Source organism: Cyclopterus lumpus, chromosome 15, assembly GCF_009769545.1.
Source record: "Cyclopterus lumpus isolate fCycLum1 chromosome 15, fCycLum1.pri, whole genome shotgun sequence".
Classification (NCBI taxonomy): Eukaryota; Metazoa; Chordata; class Actinopteri; order Perciformes; family Cyclopteridae; genus Cyclopterus; species Cyclopterus lumpus.
This window is the reverse complement of record NC_046980.1, coordinates 5,990,535-6,012,045: the sequence shown is the minus strand read 5'-3', so window position 1 is coordinate 6,012,045 and position 21,511 is coordinate 5,990,535. Positions and strand designations below refer to the sequence as shown.

Sequence of the window (21,511 nt, the reverse complement as noted above, 5' to 3'; positions counted from 1 at the left end):
TTAACATGTGGTGGTGATCATCGGCTCCAAAATATCTCGGGGAGATTCAGTTTCATCGAGCGCCTCCTTCTCATCGCATCTCTTGGCGTCAGCGGAGTCCTGGGCTTTCAATTTGAACACATCCCACTTCTCAGGAAGCAACCCTTTGTTGAAAAGCACGGCGGCCAGGTAGGAGAACAACGGGTTGGCGGCCATGGCAGAGAGCATGCAGATGGTCTTCACTGGATAGTACTGGACATAAGAGCCATCCTCCAGAGTGCATCCCGGGAAGTGTATGACCGGCGCTAACCCCAGTGCCGGCTCTCCGCTGAGCAGCCTCAGCACCAACCCGATCAGCCAGCCCGCGGCGGCCCCGTAGAAGTTGGACATTTTGAAGAAGAGGGCGCAGACGAGCTGAGAGAAGATCAAGATGTAGGACACTTCGTAACAAAGGAACACCAACAGAATGATACTGTTTTTGATGTTGGTGAGTGATGTACCGATCAAGCCCGCCACGACCACAGTCGCACGGATCACCCACTGGATCTCTCTCTGTGATGCCTGAATGAAGATGGAAATGGCAAAAAAAAAGAAATTGGTTTCAGTGAAGTAAAGGAGCTAAGGTTTTTACATTCTCTCAATCTTTCCTCATTCTACTCTTCTACTTTATCGTCTGCTCTTTTTCTCCACAATGCCCCTATTTCAAATCTTTAAAAAAAAAAAGGGGGTAAGGAAGTTTTGTGTACCCTTTGTTTTTTTGGGGGGTGATGTAGCAATGTCCTCACCTGAGGCCTCAGGATCGACTTGTAGATGTTACAAGTGAAAATGGAGGCGATGGAGATCAGAGCAGAGTCGGCCGAGGACATGACGGCAGCAGAAATAGCTCCGGTGCCAGTGATGGAGACGAAGGTCGGGGTGAGGTGGTTGAGGGCGATCGGCAGGATCATAGCTCCATTCCCACGTTCCAACGGAGACGGAGAACCATAAGACGTGAGGTTCCAGTCTGGCAACAAAGAGAGAATGAGGCACATTTTTTCGACCAGCTTTGTTCACAGGAATGTAACAGTTCTACATTGTTTGTGTGTTTGAGTTCAGCTCAGCCTCTAAATGATCGCACCAGGAGCTCCTCGTCCTTCTCCTATTTGTCTCCAGTCTCGCTCCCTCTTCACAATAATCTCTGCGCGTTAATGAGGCGGATTCATAAAGCCTGGGGAATTCGCACAGATCGGTTGCTCAAATTTAGATAATTTGGGGCGAATCTGCACCTAATCCTGTCTTTCCATGAGCTTTATATATAATTGTGTCATCCAAATGAACCTCTGGACTAAAGTTCAGTCCGGAAGACTTTACTTTTGCATGCATCTGTAGTTTATTTCTCTTTCTTTAGCTGCAAAGACTTTAGTGTCCATATTAAATTCTCATATGGATGACTATTCGTATTTTGTCTTAAAAATGTTGTCTGATCCAATCTGCACATCAAACGTTGAGAAGCCCAGCATTTAACTGTATGTTAAACTGTATGTATATACTTGTACTTAGGTTATCATCTATGTTTTCAATAAAAGATCTGTTTGTGTCTATAGAAGCTCCTATTACCTGTGGATACAGCCACTGCCCCGATCAGTATAGGAGGGATTCCAAATAGCAAGATAGTGAAAGCCGCCACGAAGCATGTGACCCTAGCTGCCGATGTGGAAGTAGCCGACAAGGTCCTCTGGTGGAAAGCTTGGCATCCCAGGCCTCCCATTGCCTTGGAAGTGAAACAGTCATATTCATTGTTACGCTTTATTGAATCTGTAAAAATGTAGATAGTCAGTCAAGTTTTTTTAATTCAGATAACCATTAGATAACAATCGAACTGAACGCTCTTCATGCATCAGCACTGGCAATCTTCTAGGGTCCTTCACATAGAAAAAGAAAAGTATTGTAATGGGTAACAAATGTGGATTTCTTAGTGCATATGGTTAGAAATTGATCTAGTTGGGCTGCAAGTTTAATAAACAGAAGAAAGAAAGAATGAAACTCATATCTCCCAATGTAATTAGTACCCAATCGACCGATCTAGCACCGTGTCGGTTCCCTGAACTTTCTGATGTTTATTTGGCCTATACTTCGTTTCCCTCTGGATGTTGTTATTCAAGGTGGAGAAGGTCTGAAGTAACATAAACAGTAAACCTTCCGTTCCTTTAATATTTCATCAGCAAATTGATTGCAACTTGAAAGTGACAATTTGACTCAAATGACGATGACACAATTTCAATCATATTCCCGTCAGTTTTCATGACAAACAAAAAAAATGGTACGCCAACATTATACAAATCGATACATGTAGCCATTTATATGTAACCGAGTGCAACAATATATGGAGGCTGATCTTTTTACACCGGAGCAAACCGAGTTTGTAAATCGCCTTGAGCTCACCAGATATAAGAAGGTATCGATCGTTGTCCAAGCAAACTTTCTCTCCAGTTTACCAATCCAGGGCGCCTGAAAAGTGTTGTTCAGGGCCGTCTGAGTAATGTCCACAGAGGTGGGGCTCATCAGGATAAACGGTACGCAGACACACTGCAAAGACAAAGAACACATGACAGCAACGGAAGTAAAAACACTTATTCCCATAAGCTCATTCCTTCCTAAACACAAACGTCTAATATCGGTATGACAGGTACACATTATATTACATGTCATTTAGCTGAAGCTTTTATCCGAAGCGACTTACAATCTCAAATGCCATAGACACAGCTACGGGGAGGAATTCAGGGTTGAGTGTCTTGCTCAAGGACACATCGACTAGGGCACACCTGCATTCCAATGCAAACAATACCTCAAACAGTAGGATTTTGTATTAACTGCACAACTGCTGTATCAGATTTCATAAGAAAGTTTGTTTCCTTTACAATTTAATTTAATTTTTTTGCAATGAATGATTAGTCACACGCATAAAAGTACAGCATCCTCACCATGGTGATGAAAATGAGGATGACCTGTATGATGTCTGTGTACGCCACAGAGTAGAAACCGCCCAGCAGTGTGTACACAATCACCACGGCAGTGGAGATCCAGATGCTCACAGAGTAAGGCAAATCCAAAATCACATTCATGGTGGCACCTGTAACACACACACACACGCCTGCCGTTGGAACTTGAGAAGACATCGCACGGACTTAATTGAACATGCCTGGCCCCATACCACATAATAATCTGGATATTTTTCTTTTAAACCCTAAACGACAAACATACCCTTGCAGTAAAATGTCATGGACAGCTTAAAAATCATGAGAAACAAACAGGACATTTGACGTCACGTAAAGTTGGAGCCAGGAATCCAACCACAAACCTTGTGGTGGCAGGACGACCATCTCTACCCAACAAGCGCCAGCCACCATTGTTGGACTAAGCCTAACCCTAAATGTCATTGTGATTACCCAATGTTAGGAGGTATGCGTGAATGAATAGTTTGGGTATTTTGAAGTGGGATTGTGTAAGGTCCTTATCTATAGTCAGTGTATTACTAACAGTAGATGGTGGTTGGTGCTCCCCCAGTTTGGAGAGGCAGATGGGAGTACTTTATGTACTTTAGCCACATAAAAGAAAGACCCGCCCCAAAAAAATCAATATCAATTCAAGGTGAAACTTATCTATACTGTTTTTTGACAAAAATATGTGTTTTGTGCCCTTGTCCACAGCTGTACATTGCTTTGCTTTTGTCTCGGTGATCCAACACCAACACCGACCGCCAGTAGGAAACACACTAAGTGTGGACAAGTACCTCATACAACCCCATTTCAAAACACCTGTACTATCCCTTTAATGGCGCTCAGGCCTTTCATGACTTCTGGTTTCTCTTGCAACCCTGGGTTTTAGACTCATTCTTCACTTGGACTCAACTGTGCTTCATCGTGGACTCAATTCATCTGGTCTTGACTACAACTCTGATAGGTGAAATAGAAACTACAAAGAAGTTGTAGGTAAAGTGCTTATATACTGTACCTAAGCTGATTAGTGTTCCAGCCAGCCACAAAATATCGCTTAGAAGTGCGCCCAGTGACTGAACGGCTGTGTATGCTTTTCCATACTTGATCTGGAAAGGGTCCAACATGGTCACATATTTGTGGTCTCTCATTGGCTTGATGAACACAAGGCCACCTGGACAATAAAACAAGACGTCTGGATTCAGCAAATGCACGATGCACACATTCAAAACGGCAAAAACATACGTCAACTGCCTGGTACTCGCATGCAGTTGTTTTGTCTGGATACGTTATATGAACATCTGATCTACTTGAACATGACATAAACATCTGATTATGAGCCTTGCATTTACACCTTTCAATAAGAGGCAGATCAATCAGGCCTCTGTGGCAGTGGTGTGTCCAGCTCTCTTAATATGCCCATGGGATCACATGATGATGACATACAGTCATTACAAAAGAGATGGCTGTAAAATTATATTTATAAGATGAATAAATGTCACAAATGTCATTCATTCCTGAGGTCTTTTGAAACACCAGAGAAGAGGAAGTTAAAAAATTCATCCAAAGAAGGACTATGTGGGCCCAAAATTGCAGAGGAACAAGAAAGCCTTAATTGCAATTGATTGTAATTAAATAAATACTTACCCAAAATAAACGAAAAAGATAAAGCTGCTAAGAGGAGTACCGCTGACACTAGTCCCATAGAGGGGGTGTATATCATCTCAGTTAAGCCCATCATCAAGCAGCCTCCAACCCACGTGGCTACAGGATGGACAGGCACAGACAAACACAGAGATTAGTTCACAGGAGAAACAAGTATAGAGAAAAGTATATGCATGAATTGCATGTCAAAATTCTGTGATTTGCAATAGACGTAAATTGCAAAACGTGTTTGTTGTTGCAAATTAGTCGTGAATAGGCTGCTAGTTACCTAGTTACCAATCACTAATCTCTATTGTCTGCCTGGGGCGCTCTTATTTTGATTTTGTTCTAAATAATTTAACTGTATCCTGTACTTCCAGGATGTAATGCTTCACCTGTCATTGTGAAGATCCCCACCAGCTTTGTTATGCTTCGGTTTCCCAGCAGCGCCATCTCAATTTTGTCGGCAGCACTTTTGTTCTCCTCCTTCTTGGACTTGATGGAGGCCCAGATGCCGACTCCGAGCACCAGCAGGTAGAAGAGCAGCATTGCTATCACTCCGGGAACGTTTGCAGACATGTCGACCCTGAAGACCGGTTGAACCAGTATCACTGTATGAATGTTGAAAAATAAAATCCTAAAATAATGTGTCAACTTCCTGGATCACGTCCACCAGGCTTATGGCTTGGTGCTCATTCACTTGCTAAATTGTTGATTCTATTAAATCACACACGTTGTATTATTAGCAGCTTAGAGAGTGACAGCAGTCTTCTACTAATCCTACTTTAGATATACTTCTTATGACTGAGGTCTGGTATTTTCTCCATATCTGGAAAGCTTGGTAGAAAAAAAAATGGACTGTTTATATCTGATACAAATAAGGATCATTCCGTCGCTGTAGAGCGTGCACGGGCCTCGTTAGACTGGAATTGTCATATAATTGCACAATTAAGAATATGAAAACCCGCACACAAAACCAAAATAACTGCGTTGTAATTGTACAGATATACATTAAATATATTTTGGACAGCTTGGTTTCGTGTTATCTACTTACCGTGTTCGTGTCCTGAGTGTGAGACAATAAACACACTTCCAAAGTGCTCGTCAGCGGCTGCAACAATAATTATTATTATTTGAATCGAGGACCGAAAGACGTGATGCGCTATATTCCACCTGGTTATGGCAGCGTGTCCGCGCTTTGACGCGCGCCGTCTGCGGGCGGGTCGGATCCTGTGCGCAAGGCCGGTATGAGCGCGTGCACTCTTCCAACTTTAGTATATTGAGTCTAGGCCAAAACGCAAAACAAAATTCCACCACATATTAATCTTAAGAGAAACTTTAAACATGTTGCTTTTCTTTAGGATTCGTTTCAAAGTGATCTCACACTATTATGCTGTTCCTGCCCCTTATTTATTTATTTAGCATATAAACTATAATCTCTCTTTAAGAAATACAGAGTAAAAAGGTTCACAGTTATCTTATTGACAGAACTCAAGCAATATGCTTGTTTCGTCTCCGGCTGTAGACAGCTGGAGTCAATGAAAGGAATACAGAGTTACCGCAGGACGGACAGCTTGTGGCTGGGATGAGTATTGATTATGAATATCCTTTTCTGATCACCGATATTGAGCAGTAGAAGGATCTCTGAGCACCACCTTGCAAGATGGTTGATTTCCTCTCTTAAGTCTCAAATAATGAGGCCGATGACGGTGTCCTCAGACAACTTCTCGACAGTTCTCTCCATGACTGTGCCTGCAGACGTGGATCTCCGTATGGAAGATGAGGGGGAGGGGCACTCAGCCCTAGGGGTCTCCGATGTGCAACACTAAAGAGGAGAAGGTATGCTTGCTAATGCCAACTGCCTGGGGTTCGCTTGTTGGAGAGGAATTTTAATAACCGGTTTTTATCGAATGCTATACGCTGAAATCAAACCACAGCATTCTGATGTAGGTGTTGTTATGTTCAAGATGTGTGAGGGCTGAGTGGAGGGCAGTGAAGGTGTCTCCTGTGGATCTGTTGGCTCTGGCTGGGATGTTGTTTTTGGAGATGCTGGAGAACCAGTTTATTGACCAGAAGTGACATCTACACAATTTAGATTTTAGGAGTATTATATTTATTTTGTCACACTTGTATTTTTACAGAAAAATAACAGACACGAAGAGAAGAAAAAAAAGACCCAAACTGATTCCAGCTGGCAAAAACTTGCATTTGCATACATCTCTCTCTCTCTCTCTCTCTCTCTCTCCTGTCTGCCTCTTCACTGTCGAAGTTCATGTAAAAAGGCCCCCCATGCCCCGAAAAACTTGCTTCAGAGGTTTTGCCTTTTTTTTTTTAACACCCTGTACTCATCATAGGCTCTGAAACGTCAGTGTCACATATTTTGTCATTGGGGTCTTTGACGCTGTCTGTTGGCGTCCGTTGTTTTGGCAACTGTTTGACTTTCATGTTCAACACATCCCACTTCTCCGGAAGCAGGTTTTTCTGGATGAGCAGAGAGAACAAGTAGGAAAACAAGAGATTGCCAGCCACGACGGCCAACATGGAGATGGTATTCACTGGAGAGCGTTGGACGTAAACACCGTCTTCAAGGGTGCATCCTGGCAAATGGAGGATGGTCGGTAGCCCGATCAACGGCTCTCCAAACAACAGTCTTAACAGCAGCCCAACCAACATGCCCATAACAGCCCCGTAGCCGTTGGAGATTTTGAAGAAGAGAACACAGAACAGTTGAGGGAAGATAACTATGTAGGATATCACTGTGCTAAGAAACCATAACACATGTATCTTAATTTCAAAACTGGTGAGAGATGTACTGATCAAGCCTGCTACCACCACACAGATACGAATCACCCACCGGATCTCTCTCTCTGATGCCTAGGAAAGGAGAAATAGAGAAAAGATGGCATGATGAGTTACTTATCCTACACAGAACCATCTGAGGATCCTTTTACAAAGCACAGGGCAGGAGATTGGAAGAACCATCTGTCAATCGAACTCTTGCCAAAGCCAGTCGATTATGAGAACAACTGTAAGGTTGTGACCTGGGTCCTCAGGAGGCTCTTATAGATGTTGGAGGTGAAGATGGAAGCTGCAGCCAGCAAGCCAGAATCAGTCGATGACATCACCGCGGCAGCGATACATCCAATGCCGACAATGGAGACGTAGGTTGGAGTGAGGTAGTGCAAGACAATGGGCATTACAAGAGTATCCTCCCCGCGTTCAAATGGAGATGGAGAACCATAAGAAGTCAGATTCCAGTCTAAGTCATGGACAGATTACACACAGTACACGCGTTGAGACACACCAAGTGGTCCAAAGGGAAGTTTGCATGTTTTAAGAGTACGAAAAAAAGAGTTTTGATTGGGAATGAATTACCAGTTGATGCGGCCACTGCACCAATCAGGACTGGGGGAATTGCAAAAATAAGAAGAATTGCAGCAGCAGCAAAACAGTTGATTTTAGCCGTGGCCGAGGAAGTAGCAGACAACGTCCTCTGATGGAACTCCTGATAGCCCAGGCAACCCAGAGCCTTCGAAGAAAAGCAACGTCAATTTAACACGCCATAGAAATCACAACCTTGTTTCCCAATTGAGAGTATAGGAGTGCAACACTTAAGACATTGGACAAGGCTTAGACATAAGGGTTATGGCTCTTTATGAACAATGATGTGATCTTCCACTTACCATAACAAAAAAAATGTCGATCCATCTCCAAACTTTGTCTGCTTCTAGTTTACCCAGCCAGGGAGCCTGATAGGTGTTGTTCAGGGCTGTCTGAGTGATGTCAGAGGAGGTGGGGCTCATCATGATAAAGGGGACACAGAACCACTGCAGAGACAAGCGTCAGAATACTGAGACACCCACAAGGATCTCAAGAACAGTACATGAAAGGGATCTGATGCTTCTAATGGACCGCATCCTTTGTCAGCAACACAAATATGACTGTTTTCAGTCTAGAATTTTCCATAGTTTAGCCTCTGAATTAAAATTAATTAAAGAAGTTGACACTGACAATACACTGTCTTTTAAAACTTTTTTTCTCCGACTTGAACCTGTGTTTTGGTTGTATGAACTAAACAAATGATAATTAGCTAACAAACTGTGCATTCCAGACATTGGACATTTGAGCTTCATTAGCCAAAGAATCCTCTCGCATGCTGATACGTGTTTGTCCGTCAACACCCATCACTCAGACTCGTCTTATGAGAAGCCATAAAACCACTTTCAAATACTTTCTTGAGAAAAACCAGGATGTGAGAAAACGTACCAAGCTGATGAACATGAGGACAAGCTGTATGACATCTGTAGGCCACAGAGTAGAGACCTCCCATTAGCGTGTAGATGATAGCCACCGCAGCAGAGATCCAGATGCATACGGTGAATGGTAAATTCAGAATCACACTCATGGTTGAACCTGTGAAAACACACCGGTGGCAATCATTCATTGTTGTACAAATTACATTCATTTGCAAACAGTGCTAGTTCCTTTAGATTGGGATTACTTCCGTCATATATGCAACACATGTATACATCTCATTTTTTTAATGTAATAATTTAAACTGTCATGGCTTACATACCTAAACTAATGAGTGTTGATGTCACCCACAAAATGTCCGTCACCAGTGTGGCCACAGCAAAAAGAGACATTGGTACTTTTCCATACTTGATCAGGAAAGGATCCATCATGGTCACATATCTTCCTTCTCTCATTGGCACAGCAAAGAACAGACCACCTAATTAATGAGACAAGGACCATCTTTCAGTAACACATACGGAGAACATGCAGAACCCACTTACTGTGAGGCGGCAGCGGTCACCCTGGTAACCATTTTACCGCCTTACCACCCGCGATCGTACGACGTACCCAATGCAATGCTGAACGTTAACATTTTGGGACCGGACTAACAGTTCTAAACAAACAAGACATGTAGAGAACATAAAGAAGAACTTACTCCAATAAAATACATTCAGTGGCAATTTTGCAACGTTTGCTAATATGGAAATTATCTGCGATTCCATTCGTCCGGGAAGAAATTAATCTTGTATAGTGAGGGGTTGGTGTCTGACACATAACACAGTTGTGCAACTTCAACATTGTTAGTTGCGTCTGGTAAAACAAATAAAACACACTACACTTTGGTAGTTGAAAACAGACTTACCAATAATCAAGCTTAGTATTTCTCCTAAAATATAGCTGGAAACCCAGACAAGGCCCATAGACGGGTTGTACACCATTTCTGACGTTCCAATAATGAAGCCTCCTCCAATCCACGTCGCTGAAAAGGGAACACACGTATATGAAAACACACACACACACACACACACACACACACACACACACATATAAGCAGGTCTGCTTGACATTGATTAGAGAACACATTTCCATAGGACTGCAAATGCATGGGAACAATAGCAATTTTGAGCCAATAGCTTTTGCCAAAAAAAACAGTTGACGACAGGATAGAGCAGTGGTTCCCAAAGTGGGGGTCGCGACCCCTAGGGGGGGCGCGGTGGTACTACAGGGGGGTCGCGGCTTCATCACCAACCCACACACACAGACGCACACATACACCGGTAAAACAATATAAAATAACCGACGTGACATGCACTGTGTTCCAACCACGCCACCAGAGCGGCTCATGTCACAGACCGACTGTGGCAAAACCAGCGAGAGCGAGAGAGAGACACACAGCGACACAGAGCGAGAAAGATACGGAGCGACAGAGAAAGATAAAGATAAGAGAAGGAAGTATGTACAAAGATGGACAGATTTGTGACTGGTCTAAAGCGCAAATCCGATGGAACTTCTGTTACAGCCGCAACAGGCGACGCGACCACCTCGACAACGCCTCAAACTAAGGTAAAGGCAAGGAAATATAGCGAGGCATATCTGTCTCTGGGCTTCACTATTGTCGGTCAGGATGAGAGACCCCAGTGTGTTTTGTGTCTTAAAATACTGGCGGCAGAGAGCATGAAGCCCACTAAATTAAAAAGACACCTGAAAACCCACCACCCCGAACATATTAACAAGCACCTTGAGTTTTTCCAAAAACAATTGGAAAACTGTCATGCCCAGCAGAGTCACTTTGAAAAAGCTGCATCTGTCCCCGTTAAAGCACAACTCGCTTCCTACAAAGTAGCCTACAGAGTTGCCCAATGCAAAAAGGCTCACACAATAGCGGAGGAGTTAATACTACCTGCAGCCATTGACATGGTTTCAACAGTTATTGATGAAGCAACTGCCAATAAACTGAAAACTATTCCATTGTCAAACAACACTATTTCAAGGCGTATCGGTGACCTCTCTGCAGACATGGAAGAGCAGCTTATTGAAAAGATGATGGTCGTTTTATACAAATATATATAAATATTTTATACAGTTCATGCATTATAATGCAATTCATTAAAAACCAAGAAAAATTTGGGGTCGGGTTGCGGGGGGGGGGGGGGGTCGTCCAATGTTCCTATATCATCAAAGGGGGTCTTGACAGAAAAAGTTTGGGAACCACTGGGATAGAGGAACATTAATCATTTTTATTCTATCACCCTCAGGCAAAGGGAACAATAGAAATGTATTATAGGTGTGATGTGTTCCCCATTGAGGTCAACATTATTCAAATGGAATTAGCTAACGTTAAATTGTACACGGAAATGTGTTTTAATACTTTTAAAGAAAACTTTTCATCAGTAAAATTTAGAATTTGGAAGTTACAACGTTTTTTATAATCATTTCAGGGGAGTATATTCGCAGTGTTCAAAAAAATAATAATAATAAACAATGCAAAATATTTCACATTTTGATGTGTTTTAAGGTTCTTTTGGGGCCTGGATGTCATCATACAAGCTGTTTTGAAGATGTTTAAACTAAAGCAGCGACATGACGTTTGCTAAGAGAGCTCTCTGAGCCGTGATCTCTGACTGCCAACATTCACAATACACAACACAGTCCACAGCAGTTTCAGAATTAGTCACAAAATGCAATCTATCCGTCTCTTCACAGCAGCACTGTGGGACACGCAGTATTGAACACCAGTCTCATGGTTAGGAGTCCTGTGTTTGTTGGATCCATCCCCCTCCCCTCCAACACACCGTTAGTGGGCTTTGTCGATACCCAACACCACATCACGACCTCTGACCGTTGCATCGTCACACGGATGCATTTAAATTGTCCGCCCACCATGAAGAAGGATCCCTATTGGCTTTGCATTTTCCTAGTTTTTGTACCAAGCAACACAACAAAAATGGACAATTCTTGCCCAGTATCACTGTCATGATACTGGGCTGCAATATAAGGTGAACCCACCTGCAGTGGTGAAGATCCCCACAACTCTACTGATGCTTCGGTTTCCCAGCAGAGCCGTCTCCATGCTGTCAGCCGGACATTTATTCTTTTCCTTTTTGGACTTGAAAGAGGCCCAGATACCGACTCCAAAGATCAGCAGGTAGAACACAACCATTGCTATTACACCTGGGACGCTGGCAGCCATGTTGAACCTGACGGTTGTTTGATAGAGTCAAGATGTAACAGAGTCAAATGGTATTGCCAGTGAATAAACATTGCCTTTTTGTCTACCGCCTCGCCCCTCGAAATACATTAACATCCAACCTTTCTGGTTTGGTTGGTTGGTTGTCAGTTGGCTTCGCTCTCCTTTTGAAAGCTGTCAATACAAATGTTGTGCAGACTAAACTACTAGATCAACTGAAAAAGGATTTTAGCAAGAAATTCCAAAGATTAGCTCTTTTTAAATCATTCTGCTTCGCCAATATCAAGAATCAGGGGCATTCAATTAAAATCCAGTTAGAGAGAATTACAATAATGTCTAACTTGCGCTATGATTTATATATATTTACATATATATATATATATATATATATATATATATATATATATACATATTGAAGTACCCTAGCAGTTGTATTAATGTATATGTAATCAACAACTGACTGTGACATGAAATAACAAAAGTTCTATTGAATAATATCTAAACATTATTTATTGTCAGATTTCAAATTGCACTGGATGAATTATAAAATAATCCATACTGTATTAATAAATCAAGGTTCTTCTCTCATTTCAAGTTTAAACAGGGCTGCATTAACAACAACACAAATACATATCAGACAGACAGCTTTTGTAAAATGTTACAATAAAGTATACTAAATCTCAGAAAAATTTGAATTGAATTGTGTTCGCTCTGCAGCTTTAAATTCAGGTCCGAAGTGATGTCAATCAAAAAGGATATCCATATTATTTTCATCTTCTAAAAAAAAAAAAAGGTTTCTGTGCAGGGACTTTATCTGTGGTTATTAAAATCACTTGTTGCAGCTCTATTCCCTCTCCATTAACAGCAGATAGCTTGGCAGTGAATTATGGGACTGCTTTTCTTAGGTTTATTTTTATGTACCATCGTTTTGAATTTGAGTATTGTACGTTTCCTCAAAAATATCGGTGTTTAACATTGCGTCTTTTAATAATTGCAACGGTCTCTGCACATATGAGACATGCTGGGTTTGAACTGTCCATGTCAATAACAAACATATGAGAGTCCACTAGTTAAAGGCTCTGGTCTCCTTATCGAGCAGGAATATGAAATTAATATCTGACTCACGTGCTCTTCCGTATGCTGTCTCTCTCTCTCTCTCTCTCTCTCTCTCTCCCGTCTGACCGGTCGCTACATTGGTTGACCGAGTGGCATCGAGGGAGGTGTGTTTCCTGGACCGCTGCACGAGCGCCGTAAAGGGGAGAAAAGATGCGCCGGTTGAAATGGAAATGTCTTAATTCTCCCATGGTCGACCTCGAAAAAGAGATTATTAATCTCGAGGGGACTCACCTGGTTAAATAAATAATAAAATAAAAATAAATAAAGGTTTATCTATTGAGAACAATTGTAAAACAGAACGTCCAAACCAGTAAGTATCATGGTAGGTCACGAAATAGTCACAAAGTGCCAAATCTATTGGTTTTGGCACTTTGGACGGGGAGTGGGGGACCGAACACCGGTTGGGTTGTGGTGTTGTTGCCTAAACCTACAACTGTATGTTGGGATATTAAGCCCAAACATGATGAAGTGGTTTTGTTGACAAAACCTAACTTTTTTTTTTTTTTTTTAACGTAATGTAATCTTGAAAAAATAAAGACATTCAGAGTGACACGCAAAATACTTTATTATTAGTATTAGTAACTAATATTGGCTCAGTCTCTTGCTCTCTTGCTCTAAATCAATATTGAATCAAGAGCACACATTATGCCTCCATCAAACCTCCCGGTTATGCTCTCTCTCTCTCTCTCTCTCTCTCTCAATAAAGAAATCTTAAATTCAAAATCAGTTTTAATCAAACAATCCACAAATACAAGGCAAAATGCACATACATCTTTGACAATAAAAAAATGAATCTTATTTCCAGTCATATCAAGACCTGTTCTAAAAACACTTGTCAAACTTCCTCTGAACCAACTCTGACTTTTCATCTTCTTCCCTCTCTCACTCTGCGCGTGTGTGTGCATGTGTATGTGTGTGTGTGTGTGTGTGTGTGTGTGTGTGTGTGTGCGCGTGTGTGCGTGTGTGTGTGTGCGTGTGTGTGCGCGTGTGTCAAAATGGGCCAGCAGCTGGAATGTCTGCTAGGGCAAGTTGAAACGTTTGTATCACCGAGGTGACCTTCGATAAGGTGTCTGGGCCCCAGCTCCAGTAGAAGAACACTGGGAAACTCTAAACAAGATAAACTTTTGTCTGAAGGTCGTCTAGACTAAACTTCCAAATGACTGGGCATGTCTCAGCAGTACGTTTCTTTAACTCGCAGCTGATGTCGCTGCAGGAGAAAAAGGCCAGTATCGGTATCTGTGTATAACTGCTAATCACCAACATCAATAAAGCAAGTGGAAGTGGAGAGGCTCTTCTCATTCTGAGCCCAAAAACTTTCTTCTTCCCGTCTCATCTCTCAATCTTAAAATTCACAAGACCAAAGAACTTGGTTAAACTCCTCTGAATGTTTAAGTATAACACACACAATCTGCCAGTATAAGGTTAGGCTCGAGTTTTACACTATTTTATACAAATAAATAACGTCAGTTTTACACTTGGATTGATCCACAAACTGTTGATCTAATGGAACTGTGAGGAAAATGTGAACCAGATGTACATCTGGAAAAAAAAAACACTACCTCCTAGTTCCCATTAGTTAATAAATACAAATCAATAAATAAAGTGTATATATAATTGGTTCAAACACTCAAACTACAGTACAACTCTAGACAGTCACGTGGTTGTTAAGTGTAGGTCAAACCCAACAGGTTGATCGCTGACAGTCGTCATTAATCAATAATAAATACATCATCTTCTCATTGCGGCATCGCTGACCTCAGCTTAAAGTGAAAATTAAGAAAAAGAAGAATAAAAACATCTTCATGTTTGTCAGCCGAGACATTGTCCAGCAATATGTGGCAAACGGTTAATCTATCGCTTACTAATTATATCGCATTATTAACAAGCTGGTTACACTTCACATTGTCGTTGCTTCTTCAGGTTCCTGCTTGCCCAGCGTGGCTGTAAGATGAGCAGTAACTTGTGGCTTAGTTAAGATAGTTGCCATTATTCCAGCTGAGTGAACTTCAGATTTAATAATGCGGTTACTTCCAGAGGGCATCGACCGCCTGCCAATCAAAACGTGGGACTAGAATAGACTAGAATGGACTTGAAATGTTTCCCTGAGACGCCAGCAGATCCTTTAGGCCGAGTGTTGAATTCCTGCTTTCTTCTTCGTGGAATGTGTTGGTTCCTACTGGCTGAAGTTGCACAGGAGGCTCTTGGCTCCGTTCTGCCACGAATTCAGTGTCTCCAGTGGAGTTTTACCATCCTGCACGGGAGAAACAAAACACACAGGACTTCAAATCAAAACGGGGGAAACTGAAGCATCTCAAGATTCACACCTAGATAGGTGAGGCCTCAGTACTTTTCCTCAGAGAGGCTGCATTGTTGGCTTTGTGCCAACTGACACACCTGTAGCTTGTTTCTCTAATTACAGGTGTTGGCGCTTTGTCCTCGACTCGTACGTCTCATGATCAACATTTACTATCCGGAACAGGTGGTGGAGAAGGTGATCCGGGTTCTCCAATATGGACGATCATTTCTTCAGTGTCCTCCTCTCCACCACCTGTTCCGGATAGTAAATGATGATCATGAGACGTATTGCGGAGCACGTTCTCCAACAGACTGCTTCAGCTCCGCTGTCACAAGGACAGATACAGGAGAACATTACGGATACAGGAGAACATTCCTGATACAGGAGAACATTCCAGATACAGGAGAACATTCCTGATCCAGGAGAACATTCCACTGCTATACGACTTTATAATGAATCACCTCTGGCCAGATCCTTCTCAAATTGAACAACATCAATAAACCTTTTTTTTTTTTTTTTATTTCCTTTATTATTTAAACTCTTAAATGTCCTGCCCTGCTATTATATTTGATTGTATATATTGTAAACATAGTTTATATACACTGTATACGCTTTCATTTATTTATTTTTATGTATTTCATTTTTATTTCTTTTGTGTTATTTCTTTAAATGTTTAATTTCTTTACAATTTTAATCATTTAAAAATTCAAAAAATATTTAAAATGTTAATATTTTTATTATTTTTTGTATGTTTTTTTCATTTCCATTATTATTTAAATTGTTAAATGCAATATGTCTTGCCCTGCTTTTTTATTTTATTGTATTGTATATATTGTAAATTAGGAAAGATGTGCCAAGTTGCTCTGAACTTACACAGTTCTTTGTGTTGAGACCGGCCCCGTACATCATCAACAGCTTGATCATCTTGAATCTGTTTATTCTCACAGCATCGTGCATGGGCGTGTCTCCGTCCTTCAGTTGGGGGGGGGGGGGGGGGGGGGGGGGGGGGGGGGGGGGGGGGACAGAGTGTTCAGCATTGAATGTTTTTTTTCGTCGTGAGAAGACCGGTGATCTCTGCGTGGTGTTAAAGAGTCACTCACTCTGTCTTTGGCGTTGACGTCTGCTCCGCAGTGAATGAGATGCTCGGCACACTCGCAGTGTCCTGTCCGCACCGCAACATGCAGAGGAGTGCTGTGCAACTGAGGAAAGAGTTTGGGTTTCAACCAATTAATGCCAAGAAAATACTCCCAATATTATTGTACTGGAAAAAAGTACAGGTTGTCTTTTTCATTACCACCAGCGGGTGGAGCCAAAGTTCTGGGTTTCCGTAACCGGTGTGTTTGTACCAACCTTGTCTCTGTCGGTGAACTTGGCTCCCTGGTCGAGGAGGAGCTGCAGGGCCGGCAGGCTGCCTCCTCTGCAGGCCCAGTGGACTGCGGTGGCCTCCAGCTGACACACACACACACACAGAACTGTTTGTGTGTGTGTGTTTGTGTGTGTGTGTGTGTGTGTGTGTGTGTGTGTGTGTGTGTGTGTGTGTGTGTGTGTGTGTGTGCGCGCGGCATATCAGCGTTTCAAATCTCTCACCTTGTCCTTCTTCTGGATGGAAGCTCCGGCCTCCAGGAGTCTTTTCATGACCTCCACGTTTCCTTTGAACGAGGCTTTGTGCAGAGCTGTTCTCTGGTACTGGACATTAAATGGATGAAAGATAAAAAAAAATTAAAAAGCGTATACATTTAATAATTAATACTCCACCTGAAAGAGCTTCATGCATCTAATAATGGTAGTATTTGAAAGACCGCTATTATTATCACGAGCAAGTGTTTCTTTCATGAAAGTATGATGACATTTTACATGTTGATTCGCATGTTTTTGGCATGTCGGCATGTTTCTACAGACGCGGACGTTAATTACTGTGCGACACTCACGTTGTCGGCTGCATTGGGGCTTCCTCCATCAGTCAGGTACTTCTCCACCACAGGCAGTTTGTTCTCCATGGCTGCTGTCAGAAACAGCTGATCATCCACAGTCTCTGGCTGAACAGTCAAAAACAAACATGTGAACTGGAGGGACAGTGTTCCTGGGTCAGTTAAAAGGTCAGGGGTCATTCAGACAGAGGGTTCGCTCTCTGGTAGTGTGGAGCTTCAGAAACAGCTTTAAATTACTGGATGTTTTTTTTTTCATTTAACAAATGCACTACAAGCCCAAAAAATAATATTTGTACACCATATATTCTCCAATATTTGTAACTGTTAAATCTATGTTTTTGCCAGTTTTTATATTTTATTTGATTGTATATATTGTAAACATACTTTATATACACTTAGATGCACTAGGATACACTTTTCATTTATTATGCTTTTTTTTTTTTAATGTTTTTTTTTAAATTTCTTTAAATGTTTAATTTCTTTAAAATTGTAATCATTTAATTTTTTTTAAAAATGATTTAAACATTTTACATTTTTTATAATGTGTATGTTGTGACTTGTTGCTCTAACTTTCTCTTCATTCATCGGCTGTCACCCTCAGTTACAATATAGAATTGAGGGATGAAAAAAGAAAGAAAGAAGTTCCAGAAAAACCATCTAAACAAAGAAATCATATTATGCTGGGCACATATGTATGTTCCTCTGATGGAGAGCAAAGTAAAATTATGGTGATCTCTCTAACAGAGAAATGAAGAACACAATCGTACCACTGTCTCAGGCTCTGGCTGCTGTTTCTTATGGACGGGAGCCTTCCTCTCCCTCCTCCTCTTCCTCAGCTGCAGGATGTTGAACAGGTCATCCACCGTCTCCAACTTCAGCCTGCCGCTTCTATCCATCTGAGGGGGAGAGCAGACAGAAGCGTTCAGCACTCAACCACAGAGAAAGTAGGAGCTTTTATTTTGAAAGCAGCTTTTATTCTGCTTCGTGTTCACTGAGTAATAATCAAGTGAAAGAAGTACACATAAGTAGAGATATCAGAGCGTGAATTATTACATTGTGTATGTTAACTTGTGAACAGTACAAGTACAATATTTCCCCTTGAGATATAGCAAATTATATATATTAAAATGCTACTCGTTGTTGTATCCGTTGTGATCCATTTATCCACATCTGAATGATTACTAGCATTCACACAGACGGGCTACCCTGTGGGCGTAACATTCAAAATATGATGCAATGAACGTGGTGTTTTTAATATACACACTGCAAATATACTGGAAAGTCACATTTACGAGGTCCAATAAACGTTGAGGTCAAAAACCAATGTCAATGAGGTTTATAATGTACTCCTGAGTTACCCTCCCAACGCCTTCAGGTGGCAGCATGGACCAAGAGACACACTACCAGTGGTGAATACATTTATTAAAGTTTTGAAGTACTTTACTTGAGGCTCTTGTAAAAACACCACGTTCATTTATATTTTATACACTTTATTCTATTTCTACTCCGTCTGTATATATAATATTCTTCTTGTTTTTACTCTTTAATCTTATTTCTGTTTACTGTTTATTATACTACTTGTTTTTTTTTACTTATTACTGTGAGCAATGCTGCCGTAATCCTGTAATTTCCCCACTGAGGGACTAATAAAGGATTATTTTTATCTTATCTTATCTTATCTCGATGTGTATTTAATGATACGACTCTTCCCTCCTCCCTCTGCAGCAGACATTGTATAATAATACTACTTCTTTCTTGATAATGCATCTATGGATCCAATAGTGTAACAATATGGATCCTTATATGTTGTACTTTGAGTACATTTCATTCTTTAAATGTTACTTACGAGGTAAAAAAAATGTCATGTTAGACTCTTTATTAGTTCCCGGAAAAGAAGAAGGGGAAGGAAGATAATTATCAAAATAACTTTATCAAAGGAGCTGCATGTTTTTTAGTGTCCGTGTGTTTCTTACGTTGAGAGCTGCGACGCTGACTTGCTCCTGTTCGCCGCCACAGTCGCTCTCCTCCGACAGACCTCCGCCCCCATCCTGCTTCTCTTGATTGACAGCCGCCTCGTACACGCCGCCTTGGAAGTCGTCCGCCTCTTTGCCCTCTGACCTCTTCCCGGACACCTGCAGGGAGAGAAGAGATGGGAGATGACGTGCACTCCGAGTCATGACACTTGACAGGAGACATGAACGAAACCTCAAATGTGTTACTCTGAGTGACAGTGCTCTGTGCTTTCATGGGAAATTTTAAAAAAAACTATTAAATCTCTGTCCATAACTTTACCAAACTGAGCATGTTTATTTGAAAGTTCAGTGAACTTTTTTTGCATTTTGAGTATGGAAAGCCAAATGATGAGGGGTGAGAAGCTCTCACATTCTACACGTTAACACACACACACACAGACAGACAGACACACACACACACACACACACTCTTTAATGAGTTACTACTGTTTGTATGTCCAGTTATTGATGTACTCATGTAATCATTTAAACTGCTTATTGCTTATGGTCCGTGACTCTTTCTATTTAGCGCTTCGTCATTATGGAAGAGAACCCCACAGTTAAGAAGAAAAATAAATGTCTCGATGAAATGTGCAATAAAAAGAATGATGGTGAAAAGACTTTAATGAGATTCTTACCTTTATCTAAGTTAAGTTGTGATTAAGCAGCCCATCCCCTCAGCTTCCAAAATAAGGGGTAGTTAAGCAATGAAATGAGGGGATTTAATGAACCATGAGTTTAGATAAGAAGCGATTATCGAGGTAATTTAGTAGGCTGTCTTCTTATAGTTTTATCCCACGCAACACTATGTATTTCTTTTCCATGATGTCAAGTGATCGTAAGACAAATCAAGACAATCAAGGGAAATGACACGCACGCAAAACGATTAAAAACAGTCGACATGCTATGAGCACAATCAGTTTCCAGCCGCGGGACACTATCAAACAATATTGTATAGCATGTAAAGAGCATGTGAAGAACTTTTATTTTAATCTTTTTATTTTAATATTAAAAAAACCTCTTTAACTTATATTTTTCTTATGTATTTCCCCTTATAAACATGATTATTGTTGGTACCAATCTCCTTTCTATATAATTTACATTCACACAGGCGATCTTACCAGTTCCTCAACACTGTGCAGTCCCATTCTTCTCCTTGATATGTGGTTTATTCTCACTGTGGGTAGCTGGGGGTATAGAGTTAAGTCCACAGGTCTTCTGCTGGGATGGTCAGTGTCTCTCTGTCTGTCTCTCCTGCCTGCAGCCTCATGCCTCATGCCTCATTTATAGCCCTGTCAAACCTCTGTAATAAAAAATAAGGGTCCTGTCACTCAACTCAGATCACATTACTGTCTTCATGTGCTCATTTGGCACGCTCAGTGATACCAACATCCCCCCTCCCCTTTCTCTGTACCCAGTCCCTCCCACCACCAGCTCTGCCCAGTTTGGGGCCGCTGCTGGCTTTCTCTATGTCACCATGCAAAGACGGTGGTGAGGTGAGAGGGGTCACTCTGCCTCACATTTGTGGGCCGTTAGACATGAGCAAGAGGGCAAGTTTTTAAAAAGCTCTAAGCCCCCTTATTTGGAAGTGGAAATTAAAAGTGTCACTTGAAACTCTGTGATGCAACAGGTCAGAATATATTTTTTGGTTCACCTTTGACTTAAAGCTTCCTCAGTTATACACACAGGCGACCGCTCAATACCAATGGACAGTTTGGATAGTTTTGCTTCAGATTGTTACTTCTGTTACATCTGCATTGTGTTCATCACTAGAACTACAAGCAACTGTCTCAACTAGATAATTTGACTGTAATCAGAAGAATGTGTATTTATAGTTAAAGTCCTTCTTAAGTAAAACCATTTTTATTTGGTTTTCAATTGCAGAGTGATTCATCTTCTCAAACATAGACCGTCCTCTGCAGCGTCCCGTCACACCCGGCATGTGGCCACAGAAATGCAGTGATATCACTGTGAGGAGACAGGTTCATGGTGGAGGAGAAATAAATAGTCACCCTTCCAAAACATCCTCTCACTGCACTGCGGCCCCCTCACAGCTCAAGGTCAGAGGTCAGCAAGGATGC

At 41.5% G+C, this 21,511-nt stretch overlaps 3 protein-coding genes across 4 annotated transcripts; all 3 read right to left on the bottom strand.

Annotated features, from left to right (window-relative positions):
• LOC117744285 (high-affinity choline transporter 1-like) lies at positions 1 to 5,722 on the bottom strand. The gene is made up of 9 exons (XM_034552479.1): positions 5,650 to 5,722; positions 4,991 to 5,181; positions 4,599 to 4,715; positions 3,970 to 4,125; positions 2,940 to 3,088; positions 2,401 to 2,544; positions 1,576 to 1,729; positions 765 to 982; positions 1 to 540 (listed from the first exon to the last, which is right to left on the bottom strand). Exons 2-9 carry the CDS (start codon positions 5,172 to 5,174, stop codon positions 1 to 3), a joined length of 1,662 nt encoding a protein of 553 aa, XP_034408370.1. The 5' UTR covers positions 5,175 to 5,181; positions 5,650 to 5,722.
• A 1,204-nt stretch (positions 5,723 to 6,926) lies between these two features.
• On the bottom strand, positions 6,927 to 12,081 carry LOC117744284 (high affinity choline transporter 1-like). Its single transcript, XM_034552478.1, is given in 9 exon segments — positions 6,927 to 7,469; positions 7,637 to 7,854; positions 7,971 to 8,124; positions 8,279 to 8,422; positions 8,862 to 8,898; positions 8,900 to 9,008; positions 9,172 to 9,327; positions 9,754 to 9,870; positions 11,898 to 12,081. Coding segments are annotated over 9 exon segments (1,662 nt in total).
• Positions 12,082 to 13,905: 1,824 nt separating this feature from the next.
• On the bottom strand, positions 13,906 to 20,818 carry ankrd1a (ankyrin repeat domain 1a (cardiac muscle)). Of its 2 annotated transcripts, XM_034552036.1 has the most exons (9): positions 20,552 to 20,818; positions 19,392 to 19,550; positions 18,186 to 18,314; positions 17,419 to 17,526; positions 17,078 to 17,176; positions 16,841 to 16,939; positions 16,591 to 16,689; positions 16,364 to 16,462; positions 13,906 to 15,445 (listed from the first exon to the last, which is right to left on the bottom strand). In XM_034552036.1, the coding sequence occupies exons 1-9, from the start codon at positions 20,705 to 20,707 to the stop codon at positions 15,368 to 15,370; spliced, it is 1,026 nt and encodes a 341-aa protein (XP_034407927.1). In that variant the 5' UTR covers positions 20,708 to 20,818; the 3' UTR covers positions 13,906 to 15,367. The 2 variants fall into 2 exon arrangements, with proteins under 2 accessions (XP_034407927.1, XP_034407928.1); XM_034552037.1 differs by lacking the exon at positions 16,364 to 16,462.
• Between the last annotated feature and the right edge of the window lie 693 nt (positions 20,819 to 21,511).

Bases quoted from the DNA above. Each gene is read 5' to 3' on its own strand.
- LOC117744285 (XM_034552479.1), bottom strand. From the start codon at position 5,174: ATGTCTGCAAACGTTCCCGGAGTGATAGCAATGCTGCTCTTCTACCTG. The intron at 4,126-4,598 runs GTAAGTATTTAT...TTTATTGTCCAG, and splicing joins ATCTTTTTCGTTTATTTTGG to GTGGCCTTGTGTTCATCAAG. The intron at 1,730-2,400 runs GTGAGCTCAAGG...TTCACTTCCAAG, and splicing joins TCGATACCTTCTTATATCTG to GCAATGGGAGGCCTGGGATG.
- ankrd1a (XM_034552036.1), bottom strand. From the start codon at position 20,707: ATGAGGCATGAGGCTGCAGGCAGGAGAGACAGACAGAGAGACACTGAC. The intron at 18,315-19,391 runs GTAAGAAACACA...TCTCCCCCTCAG, and splicing joins TCAGCGTCGCAGCTCTCAAC to ATGGATAGAAGCGGCAGGCT. The intron at 16,940-17,077 runs GTGAGAGATTTG...TGTGTGTGTCAG, and splicing joins CCATCCAGAAGAAGGACAAG to CTGGAGGCCACCGCAGTCCA.